Below are 12,943 nucleotides of genomic sequence, written 5' to 3' on the forward strand. Positions count from 1 at the left end.
ATTAGTCATGTCAGATTGTTTTCCGAAGTACGTATGTATTGCTTCTATAACACTCACTACGAGAGCTTGATTGAAAGTATATAACATTATTTAAACCCGCACCACGATGCGACACCACTCAGGAACAACTTTCCCTGCCAATCTGGAATACCGCACAGAGCGTGGCACGGTAACGACCGCTGACGTCACGAACCTTTAATTGGGCTCTTTCTGCCCTTTATCGACGCGACGATAAAAGAGTATATATCTTCCCGTCCCTTTCCTAATCGCGCCAGAAGGCTCGCCGATCTGTGTGTTCAAGAGCGCCAACCGCAACAATCAGCCGAGACCCGGCGCGCTGATCGTCGTTTGTTGCGCTTTCGCTTCTCTCTCGCCCTATCCGTCTCTCCTTTCTTTCTCTTTGCGCGCCTCTTTGCGACTTTTTTCTTCTTTTCTGCCCCTTCCTCCTCTCCGAGCCGTAACCGTTAATCGCGGCCATCTTGGAAAATGAGGCGGGGGCACATTATTGTCCCCGACGCGGAGGAGTCCCCGCCTCCCGCGGGTATCGGCAACGGAGCCCAGGCTCCGCCTCCGGAGAGGTGACGTCACGGAAAAACGCTCCGCCTGCATTTTTTTTTTCTTCCGCTCCGACGGAGACCGCCGACGGATCCGGTCGATGACGCCACGTCTGCCGTTATCCCCCGCCCACACACACATATACAACTCGCTCCGCTTTCAGCTTCGCGCCAAAATCTCTCTCTCTCTCTCTCTGCTTCACTCGCCCGCTCCTTAGAAAAAAATAATACGGGGCTTTCTTTCCTCCGATGCTTTCGGAGCAGCCTGAGCTCTTGCTCGCGTTGACGGCCTGTCTTCTTCATCGTCATCAACTGCATTCCGAAGACGTTTCTCCTTCGCACACCGGCAGAGCTATTTGTGTGGACGTGATGCCGCGCTAAGCAGAAATTTCCTCGGGAAGGGGGAGCACTTTTACTGCTTCCCGTTCGCCATCCCCTCCCCCCCCCCCCCTTCCCCGCAATTTGCCCTCTTCCTCTTACCACCACTAACGCCACACTCTCAGCAGCCATCATCTTATACGGTTATTGTTTCGACGGAGAGGGAAGTGTTTCGTTTCGGCGGCGCGCAAGCGTGCTTTAATGACGTCGACAGCAGTCGTAATGAATGCCCCCTCCTCCTTTCTTCCTCCTCCGGCGCTTCTCTCTTTCCCTCGTTGCCTTTAGACGTGCTCCTTTTCTGGCACGGTGATTTATCGGAAGAGACGAGGAATGAGTGAAAGAAAAATGCCACGATGGTGGCTGGGCCGCTGTGCACTGATGCGTTGTTGAATTTTGTTGATCGCAGGACGCGTACAATATATCCCCATCTGACCTACACTCAGAAAAAAGGGAGATGTTTCTTTTTTTTATCAAACTGGAAATTTCGTTGTTTCCCGGAATAGAAATGATTGGCTTTGGTTTTTCCTAAGTGCATTAGCTCATTGGCTTTTTATTTTGCACTTTTCCTCCTCTAATGTAGGCACAACGTTATAGAGATTTTCGTGTCTTAATGGAAAGTGCGCTTTTTGTATTGTTCTCGGGTACGTTGCTACGCGGTAACAGCCGTAATGAGCGTTGAAGGGAAAAAAACCCCAAAAACTCGGCACTATTTTTCCGGAGGCTGGTACAAAACTACATAGAAGGTTTTAAAAACATAAAACTGCGCGGGGAAAATTTTCGAAACCTTGTAGGTTGCTAGATATGGCCCCGACAAATGTGTCGGCGAGACTACGGTTCAATTATACAAAAAAGAGCTAAGGTTTCTTCGCTTGATACGGTAAATCATTGTGTGAGTTTGAACGGTCACTGCTTGAATTTACAGAAAGATTTGACTGTCAGCAGATGAAGTCGTCACTTTTAAGGGGCGTATCTAAACGTCACCCTGAAAACAATACCGCATATGTATCAAGCGGGAACTAAATAAATCGGAAAAATTTTGGAGAGAAAAAAATTTCTTACGAATATAATCTGCTAAGTGCCCATCTTGTCGTGATTCCGAGATATAAGCGACTACATGGAGACAATGAGGGCATGAAATAGGATCGAAACGCAAGAAGGGTACACTCCGTCGCATTGACAAAACGCGAAAAAACGAGAATTTTCTCATTAGTTTTCGTATTGGCTTTTAACTTATTGACTTTGTGTAAGAAATTTCTATTTTCCCAGATATCAGGCGATACAGCCGGCCAAGTTTGTCATAAAATAAAAGTAAAACGCCTCACAATAGTGGCACAACAGATACATACGGCACTGCCTAATTACACTTGATACACTTGAACTCAAATTATTGCTGAACTAAACTCAATGCCCATGAAATACACTACCGTATAGCAAAGGAACTCGTTCAGTGGGTAGTTCTGCGTAGCCAACTGCGGGGTGATGCTTCATCTCGGTGTCAGTGTATTACACAAGAAACGAAGGGGGAAAGATGTAATAGAAAAACCGCACCAGCATTTGAAAATATAATAGAATCAATGCTTGCATTCGTGTAGAGCTGCAAAATAAATTACAAATACTTGCCAGCTGCACTGCGTTACAAAGTTTTTGGATTGAATATACGCCGTCTATCTATTAGCTACGAAGAACACCGCGGTGAAGGACTCATGACTGACTTGCACATCCCGGTGTTACACCAGCTTGTAGGAAAACGTAAAAAACATTCTTGGGCTTCACCTCCACCGCAATGCAGCCGCCGTGGCCGGGCCAAGCATGAAAAGATTATAAGTTATCCTTCAAGTAGGTACAAGGCTGTCACAGCGTTTAATGAAGCGAAAACCATGAGCGGCTACATTACAGGTTCATTTCAGTTACACATCCATGAAAGACAGCAGGATACACGTGAGTCGCTCGCCCTCTGCAACCTCACCCATTCCCTCCCAGTGCCAGCCCGTGCTACGCGCCAACACCACCGCAAAGTGGCGGAGGATTAGCGCAACCACGCCATCTGCCCACCTCACAAAACTGCGTTGCTCAGGGTGCCCATTCATCCGCAAGTAACACGCCAGCTCCACAGGCTTGCGTGCTACACAGGACTACAACAATGCGAGTCCAATTGTGAGCTCTCACAAATCCTCCCGGCTTGGGGCCGCAATCGAAGCCTCGGATCGCGCGAGCCTCCGCGGAGGCCGAGGGGCGAGCGCCGCGCTGGAGTTCGAGAGAGGGCGGAGGAGAGAGATACGTCGCCGGTCGAAAGGGAAGAGAGCAGCGCTTTTCCCACCTCCACATCTTCCTCCTCCGCCTCCGGCGCCTGAACCCCGCCTTCCGAAAACCCTGCCTCGGAGCAGCAGCAGCTCTCCAACAGCGCCATCCGCAACGCATTAGGCCTAGCGGTTAGGCCTAGCGCCGCCCCTTCCGCTACGCGCAGAGCTCGGCGGCCGCTCCCGGAGCCAGCGCGCGGGTGCGCTATCGCTGAAGCGGGTCCCCCTCTTCCCCCCTATTCTCTCCCATCCTCTTCCCGGCGCCGTTCGCGCCGACGAGACGCGACCGAGTCCGCGCCGAATCTCTTTCCTGTGTGTGCGTGTGTGAGTAGAGAAAACGGTGTAGCAAAGAGCCGCCGGCGTGTTCCACGAGCGAGAGATACATACATTGCGCCGGGAGCTCGAAGCGGAGGCGCGCTGTTCCCGCCATCTACGAGACAGCTCCGTCCAGCAGGCCCCGTGAACCTCTGCGTCGACGGCGAACTGTAAGCCGAAGAGCGTTCGTGCCTGCAGTGCTCAGGAGTAGAGGAATTCGCGTTCCTGAGAACGCGAAGGGTGTTGCAGAGAGGACGGCAGGATGGCAGACACTACCGTGGCTGCCGCGGCGGCTGCAGCGGCCGCAGCGTCCACGACCAAGTCCTTCTGCATCGAAGCGCTGCTGGCCCGAGACTCTTCGGGCCGGGCGACCCCGGCGTCCAAGTCGCCCGGAAGTTGCTCCGAGGGTGAACACGGTAGCCCGCCTCCGCCCTCCGTGCCGGCTTCAGTGGCGGCCGTCGTTGCATCTCAGGCAGCCGGGAGACTGCTGGGCGCCCTTCCGGGCTACCATCCCGTGCTTCAGGCGGGACACCCGTTGTATGGACTTCAGGCGGGCGGCGGCCTGCCCGCCGGTTTACCCGGACTGTTGCCGGGCAGTGCGTTCCATCCGACGCTGGCCGAGCACGGCATCAAGTCGCACGTGTCCTTAGACTGGCTGGCCAGGACTGCAGGCTTTTACCAACGACCGGGTGACGTCATGTCAGGTTAGTTGACCCCTTTTTGTTACCCTTTCACAAGGTCCCCATTTCCTTCTCCCATTTAATGCGGTGGTCCCTGTGGGCGTGACGCAAAGAACGGTTGAAGTTGTATAGGCTACCGTTGTAGCTACCGTTGTTCATGAGCAGCTGCGTTTCTGCTGGTGTATTTCTGTTATTGATGCATCAGATGCGTTCCACTGTATGCCTTGTAGGGGGCATGGACCTCGTCAAGCCCATTTAGGGCTTTTTGTCCGTGCCCCTAAGCATCGTAGGATGTTTAAATTGATTTGATTTGAAGCGATGGAAGGGTCCTTCTTCACAGTAGTGCGTACGCCCGAGGATACACGTAACCGTACCTCCGCTTCACCTATACGTTTACTATCACTTGATTTTTTTTGAACGTTCAGTAGACTGCTCGATGCTCTTTTGGTACATCAGTAATTATAGTGATAGATAATTTTAACACCTGTGGAGACAGTTACTGTTCTCAAAGTATACTGAAGTGCCCATATGTAAGATTTGGTGAATCAATAAAGACCGCCATATTTACGAATTTGCTTTCCGCTATGTTCTTCTGTCGATATATTTTGCGAAGAATTCTTTTCTTAGTATTCAAACCCCGCAATGTATTATAATGCAACTTCACGTGCTGTTGTTTCAAGGTTAGCTAATGTCGAGTGTTAAGCCCTTTTTTTACAAGAAACGATTGCAAAGCGTCAAAAAGATTGCAGTGAATATCACGCATCATCTCAATGTTATAAAACAAATGAACGATAACCATTTTTCTGCAATCACAAAACAAAACAAATATATTTACAGAGATAACTAATAGGCTAAAAATCTATTTAGAAACAAACGTAGTTCGTTGATAATTTCAATGCTAAAAGAAAAAGGCGATGTGTATAAAAATATGAACAACATCTAGTTATTTGAGGATCATGGTCACAATAAGTAAGTTCTGAGGACAATTTAACCCCGCAGAAAAAGGTGAAAGAAGATTCCTCAGGTAGTTAAGAAGTTCATTTCACCACAAGTATATGACAAGTTTATGAACCGTCACCAATGATCCACTAATTGCATTTTAATGCTCTTGCATGTGTCTATACATGTTCCTAGACTTTATCAAGGCAAGTATTTGTTCATAAAAACACCACTCCACATGGCTTTGATTAAGCGAACATATAACCGGTAGTTTCGCTTTTTAAGTTAGGCTTACATTTATCTTTCTTTTTGCACGTTGCGTAGATGCATCCATACACACCAGATGAACGGTCAAAACTGATATTTAGGCTAGTAAAGTCTTCGAAATACAACATTAGTTGTATACAAAGCATGTCGAAGCATCAATCAGAGATCCCCCCCGCCTCTTCCACTAACATCCGATTGCGAGATCTTTGAAAGATGAAAATAACATCCGTCCCTTATTGGCAGCGTCCAAAAGCTGACCGCGATCGTCACTGAATTAAACTGTTTCACATGGGCATAAAGTGAGTAGTCGGGTTATATAAATTATATAAGCCCCTAGCCGTCTATCTTAGCTGCGTTGTGAAGTTGGTTATTTCGTCGGAAGTGTGTCCTAAAAGCTGTCCTAAAGGATACAACCATTTGGACATATACAATGCGCTAATCCTATATATGAGCGCTCTCAACCGCATTACTACATTACGAGACGTTGGTCCATTTGCTTCTGTCAATCGAAAGGTTCAGTGATATTGACAATATGTATGACCCTCAACGCATCAAAGCCGCACAGGATGGCTCGTCATGCACTGAAGTGCGCTCCTTCTTGAGTGAGAACGTGCAAATACTGCTCACCTATAAATCAATTTCAGTAACAGCCCAGTCTTGCAAACAGCTAGAACGCACGCTTATAAAGCATACCTGAACATCCATAAAGTCGAGAGTATGACGGAATCCTGTCTGGCCTGGGGGGATATATTGCATAAAACAGAGACGCCGACCAGAAAATGAAATTTGATTTCATTTTCTGGTCAGCGTCTCGGTTTTATGGAATTGAACATTCATAGAAACGAAAAATGTCCTAAGTAACTTCCAGCTCGCACTTTGTCGCGTATTTCTCATCATTACTAAGTGAACTGAATTTACTCATGCTGTCAGTCGTTTTCTTCATATGCGCGGACAGGTTTACGGCATATTCGTAGACTACCCGAAACCATTTGGACAATTTTTCAGAGTGGAAGCTTTGCACAAGCTTAAATGTACCTTTTTACCATCCAGATCTCCGTACCAAGATGCTTCTAGCCTTTTCCAGCGCTAACAATAGTTATACGTTCCAACTCTACTAGGTTGTCGATCAATATGCTTCATCAAACCTCCCGTGGGGCAGAATTTTGGGCCCGCTATTTTTTATTACTCATGAATAACAAACAACTCTCTATCTTCGGCACGTGGTTCACTAGTTGGCAAAAAGCATTGATTTTTCTAAAGCTGACTTGTTGTCCTTTTCAAAGTTCTCCGATTTCTTTTTAACACATTGATTCCATGACAATCATTTAAAAGTAGTGCTTGATTATAAATATCTTCATCTTGTATCACGCATGGTATGTCATGTGATATCTAAAAAAGCTCTTAAAACATTGGATACAAGTACGTGCCATATTTTACGTGCCTTCGCTATGGAAACTACATTACATGCAAAATCGTGATCCGTGGAATCCTTCTGCATGGCTCTGTGTCATTTGGAATACTCCCCAAACTAGCTGACATTAGCAAATTAGAAATGGTAGAAAACAGCTGCGCGCATAATTTTTCACAAACGTTAGAGATGGTTCTGGCATTGTTTTAATCTGCTTTTGTTCGCACAGCACTTAAATTTCTTCAAAACATTTTACTTACTCCTGAATGTTCTTTAACATTTTAACTGCTCCCCGCGATTCAGTCATTTGAAGCAGTACATAAAACTGTCTAAGCCATCATCATAGGAAGCTATCATGAGCCAAACATTAGCTTTTTATTTTCGTGCTCGCATGTATAAACGCAGCCTTTCCTGCATGCCATATAAATTCAATATACCTTGATGGCTACACTCATACTTCGAAGGAATTGTTTTACTCTGCTGCACGCCGCTCAAGAGTTTGCACTTTTTGTTCGTGGTTGTCCCCGCATGCCATAACTTTGTGCGAGGCTGCAATAGGAGAAAATTAATAAAGAAATGCTTGCGACGCCAGAGAGATCTGCACAGTGTTCGACGATATTTAAACACTTGCAATGTTCTATTGATTACATTTATTGCAACTCGAAAGACTGTCAAGGAAAGCCTACATTTGAAATCGCAGAGATGTAAGTAATAGTTAAATGCAGTGTTTTGTTAGATGCCTAACGTAGCGTGCATTTTTACTATAGATTATTGCAACGCATGTGCACAGAGTGGAGCATGTTTGAATGACACAGAATAAGGAAAGCGCAAAAACTTTTTTTTCACTACATCTCCACAGATCATCATTGTGATTATTGTCATTGGCGAAGTTAAGTACGCTGCAACACAAAGGGCTCTCTCACTACTCAAATCTCCAATCAGCCACCGTGCGCTTCAGCAAAATCCTAAACCTCATAAAGTTACATGACTTCGCCACCTTTCATATAAATGTTTTCTCCCCTTAGTACTTGTTCTGACACGCCAATAAACCACCGGCTATCTCCACTCCGAATTGCCTGACATACCTGTATTCTTCTGTAAATGTGAATTATAGATATCATCAACGCGCTCTTGTTCTTTGATCTACTGTTTTCTGGAAATGCTACCCTTTAAGCTCGTCGCACTGTCCATTGTTTCATTCGAAGTTTTATCATAACCTTGCACTTTTCGGGCAGTAGGTCAGTGCTAACGGAATTGAATGGTTGTTTACTTTCCTTTTGAATGATATCGGTAATCATATCTTCATTACTCCGCAATGTCTACCAAATGCATTGCAACCCCGTCTTGTCCACCGTTCTCCTGTTATTTCTAAGTTCCGTGCCAGCTATGATTACTTGGTATGGATAGATGTGCCACATTACCCGTTTCTCCCCATGTACTGTGAACTGTTGCTTTTTTTTTTGCCAGACGGCGAAGCCTAGATTCACCCAATGACTATCTCGGTGCAGCTTGACAGTTTAGATTTTCGATCACTCGCTGCAGTTGATTCCCAGAATTACTTAGAATGAAAATAAAACTAACAGATGGCAACTATTCATTGCTATGCATAATTCTTCGCAGTCCTACTTTCTTTTTTCATTTTTCGGCAATGCAGCGAACAAGAGCAGCGACATTTCGGTGGACAACTGGTCGGCAAGTTAGGTGCTGATATTGTTATTAAAACCAGCGCTAAGCAAAAAGCGGACACGAAAGAAAAGCTTGCACAGCGGACTCAACATACAATCAATTCTATTTTGAAAAGTAGATATGTTTTGCACATTTTGCAGTCTGTGCTTTTTCATAATTCATAAAGAACATAATACATCTCTGTGTACAACCATATTAATGAAAATTATAGACCGATTAACCTGCTGCTGCCTGTTTGTTACAGCATATTTATTAAGGCGACCATGAACAGAATCAGGGCAATATTACACGTCAGTCCACCGAGGGAGGAAAGGCTTGTGGGAAGGAACATACTGAACAAGTTATATCTAAGCCAATATTTAGCTTTCTATATCGCCTTTTTTATGGATTACCATTACGTTAGTAATCTGCCATGCTGCAGACACACTTGAGGTCATGCGACATTGTAATGCAAGACTGAAAAATGTCATACCACAATATATTCGCCGCTCTTCACCACATCGGTTGTCCACCCGCCGGTTCTTCCCAGTTTCACCGTTTATAAAGTTTCTTCAGAAGTTCTTCTTGAGTGCAACTGCAATCGCCATTTCTTCGGCAATGCTATCTCAGGAACATATCCTTCGGTTCGTTGAGCTGCTGAAGATTGCAGATTGCAGTGTAATACCTTTCCTATAATCGAGACTGATTGATTTATTTGATTTGATTTATTGAGCTTTAACGTCCCAAAGCGACTCAGGCTATGAGGGACGCCGTAGTGAAGGTCTCCGGAAATTTCGACCACCTGGGGTTCTTTAACGTGCAGTGACATCGCACAGTGCACGGGCCTCTTGAATTTCTCCCCCATCGAAATTCGACCGCTGCGGCCGGGATCGAACCCTCGTCTTTCGGGCCAGCAGCCCAGCGCGGAAACCACTGAGCCACCGCGGCGGGTTATAATCGAGACTAGTAATGGAATTACCATCTGTGTCATTTACATCTGGTTTCCGCCTAAGAGTTCCTCTCTGCTTTCACACTTCCTCCTCGCCTTATAGTGCTTACTCAATTTTTGCGTTACAGGCCTCTGGGTGTCCCTTTCTCTAGGTTATTTATTCATTTCCACAACTCTGTTAGCTCTATACACCGACTTTTGCAGCTATGGGCCTCCATGTCGTGGCGGAACTTTTATTCATTAGGTCCATTATTCTCCGGCGAAGCTTTCCCACTGCTCTCTCCCCTTTCTCTCTCTCCCTTCTTTCCCCTTTCCACGTGTAGAGCAGCACACCGGGCGTCGCCTAGTTAACCTCCCTGCCTTTCCATTCTTCTTTCTCTCTCTCTCTCTGTCTTGCTCCTGCCGTGCCTACCTATTCTTCCTTTGAATTACACTAATAATTCATAAGTTGCCATTTACAGCGTCTACAGTATGCTCGTCGAATGCCGAATGTTCGCTCTCGAGCAAGAACGTGTAGTGATATGCACTTTTATCTTTCTGCTAACTGGTTAGCTTCTTTTTGGCAACTTATTCCTGGCTAGTCGATCTTATGGTCACTTCACTCAAGCTTGCCTATCACCTGCACATCCTGCACAATGGCGCCATTGCAGCCCAACCGCTTCTGCGGTTCAGAGAAATTCTGGTCTACTATTGCGAACGCCATCGGCTTTTCCCGGTCCCGGCTAAGGGCCTACGTAAAGCTGATGAGCGAACTCTGAGGCGCTTGCAGACCAACACTCTGTTGTGTCCTGCAATAGTGAAACATTTCGACCCCAAAGTTGATGGGCGCTGCCCTCACTGTGGAGAAGTATCCGATACCTTCCACATGGTTTGGGCCTGTCAAAATAATCCTTCCCTTCCCCCCAATCCTTCCCCTTCCCTAGAGGCATGGGAGGCAGCCCTGCTCAACTGCTCGGGGCTGGAGTCTCAAAGGGCTCTAGTCCAACGGGCGCGAGTAGCGGCCTTGACCAGCGGGGTCCCGGACTAAGGACTCCACCTATGTAAAGGGCCATTTTTGGTCTGCAAACTCTCCTTTTGTTTATTAAAAAGTTTTCACCACCACCACCACCACGAGGCCCAAACCTACTTCCTGATTTACGTACGTGGGGTTGCAGTAATGATCCAGTTCAAGGTTCAAGGTTCGTTTATTGCATGTTTATGGTACAAGAAGAATAAAAAACACTGGAATACAGAAGGAGGTCCCAAAGTCAGAGACTGTGGACGGGACCTCCTGTGAGAACAACTGTAAGAATAAGTATTGGGCAGCAGATGCAAAAAAATTAAAAATGTTGGCATCAGTAAAGAGCAGTAAGTGAGATACAAGAAAGAATGCAAACAATTATTTGAATTAAAAAAGATTACACACCTAAAAGCGTACAGAAAAACACAAAACAAAAATCATAGAATGATATAAATGACAAAACTAGTACCATGTACCATGAGAATTACAATTAGGGGGATTGTAAAATGTGACGAAGAGCGGATTTAAAGGCACAGATATTGGATGATTGCTTAATGGTAACAGGCAATGAGTTCCATAAACTGGTTGCGGAGAAACGATCTGTTTGTTTACCATAATTAGTGTTAGGTTTAGGGAGTAAGAAGTTATTGTGATCAGCAAAACGTGTGTCGTTGCGACGCGGAATTTGGTCATTGGTAGTTAGCAAAAAAGGAAGTAACTCTCTAACAGATTTGTACATGATGATACATAGTTTGTATCATTATGATTGTGATTGTTTCTTTTGTGAAATTTTATCAAAAGTCAAAATTTATGCTGAAGTTTTCAACTCCCCTTTCTCCGGACGTCATCTATGCGTTGACATTCACGTCGCGCACCAAGTGATTGTATACCGCATTCCTAATTTCATCACTGCTGATTGGGCATCCTCATAGCACCTGTCGACGACGTCGCGCGGCTGGATTTTGGTACATAGATCCATGCTTACTTCAGTCTGCCACTTCAGTAAATTTGCGACAACGTGCACCTATTGATCACTGTGGCTACCATTACCCTCGTGTTAATGCTGAAGAATTCGTTGATGTTCACTGACATTCCCTTTTATCACAAACCCTGTTCTTTGTTCTTCTCGCTACCGGCAGGTAAAAATAAAATAATTCGCTATTGTTCTTAACACTGCTAACACCTCGCTGCTCCTTGTCCCGTCGATAAACCTTATGACGTCCGATTTAATGCCTGATAATTTTTCAACCACCCCAGTTAGGCACCCTCTCCTGACATGGAGCGCTATCGATCATCACTGGTACGCATGTACGCTTCATCTGGTCCTTTTCTTATCGTCCTATAGTTTGTCAAAGCGCAAAAATGTAGCTTTGCAAACTAGTTTTACAGTGGAGCAAAAGTAGTCCAGGATTTTGCGACTCTTATAGATTTATTATGAGTAACAACAATGCTTAAACTTTTTTCGATGTGCTTTTTGCTAAAAGTGTATCAGTCATGCTGATTTGTTTCTGGAAATATGAAACTTTAATAGAAACACCCCACTTCAATAGAAGGTGTGGAAATTATAGCTACTATGGACAATATTGCTCAAGGAATGAAATGGGCTTAGCGTGTGGCTATACTCTTGTTGAGTGCGTAATTTGTGCAGTCGTCTGGGTGAAAGAGGAGGAGCCACAGTGACGACGATTTGATTCACGGGTACATAGATAAATAGCGTGCGAAGAATCTACCACTTCTGTGAAGCGAATCAGCTGAGAATACTATAGTATTCACGTTCCTAAAGGTTATCAGGGTGGGAGTACTGAATTACACTCTAAAACTTTCAGAATAACGCTTTATACTGATTCTTAGGCATGCAAGCAGCTTAAACTAGCCTCATGTACAAATTAAATGTTTTCGATGACGCTGTATACAAAAGGGTACCCCTGCTCAACAGCCGAGTCGTTTTTGCTTTTGCAACGGAGTTTACAGGGAAAACAGCCTGCGGAGAGCTAGTTCTATTGTTGGTTCATAGAGCTCAGCCCAAATCCATTCCAGCCCAGAAATTAGAAGTTCCAAGAGGACATTTCAATGAAACAAAAGAGAAGAGCGGAAGATTCATGAACGAAACAAAGTGGAATACTGGCCGGCCCTCTTCTAACAACATGAACGATGCTATCTGTTCGACCTCATGACACTTTGTGTACGCTATTTGTGCAGGTGTTTGCACGAAAACAGTTCTTTCAAAAAAGAGGACGCTCCCGCACCTTTAATGAGCACTTTATTTCTGCAATAAGTAATCTCTACTGGAACAACTTGTTCATTCGGTCTGTTCCGACTTCAGTTGGTTTGCATACGAACACATTCCCTACACCTCGATGTGTTTTGCATCATTAAGGACAACATTAAATTCGCTGTCTATAAATATCAGGAATGAAACAAAGTAGAACATACATAACGCAGAATATTTTTGTTCGGTGTGGACCGATGCACCTCTAATGTGCACAAGAAG

General features: G+C 45.3%; 1 protein-coding gene and 1 long non-coding RNA gene across 3 annotated transcripts in view; one reads left to right on the forward strand and one right to left on the reverse strand.

The window, feature by feature from the left end:
- LOC149330924 (uncharacterized) overlaps positions 1-12,943 on the reverse strand; it is a 199,620-nt gene that overhangs the window by 111,810 nt on the left and 74,867 nt on the right. The gene's annotated exons all lie outside the window — the stretch shown is intronic.
- LOC149330925 (uncharacterized) overlaps positions 3,545-12,943 on the forward strand; it is a 74,938-nt gene continuing 65,539 nt past the window's right edge. For both annotated transcript variants that reach the window (XM_089561635.1, XM_089561636.1), the window contains exon 1: positions 3,545-4,248. In XM_089561635.1, coding sequence (XP_089417761.1) covers positions 3,807-4,248 — 442 coding nt within the window. In that variant the 5' untranslated portion in view covers positions 3,545-3,806. The remainder of the gene's footprint in view (positions 4,249-12,943) is intronic.

The sequence above is a fragment of the Amblyomma mixtum genome, chromosome 9 (assembly GCF_055824585.1).
Source record: "Amblyomma mixtum isolate Tamu chromosome 9, ASM5582458v1, whole genome shotgun sequence".
Classification (NCBI taxonomy): Eukaryota; Metazoa; Arthropoda; class Arachnida; order Ixodida; family Ixodidae; genus Amblyomma; species Amblyomma mixtum.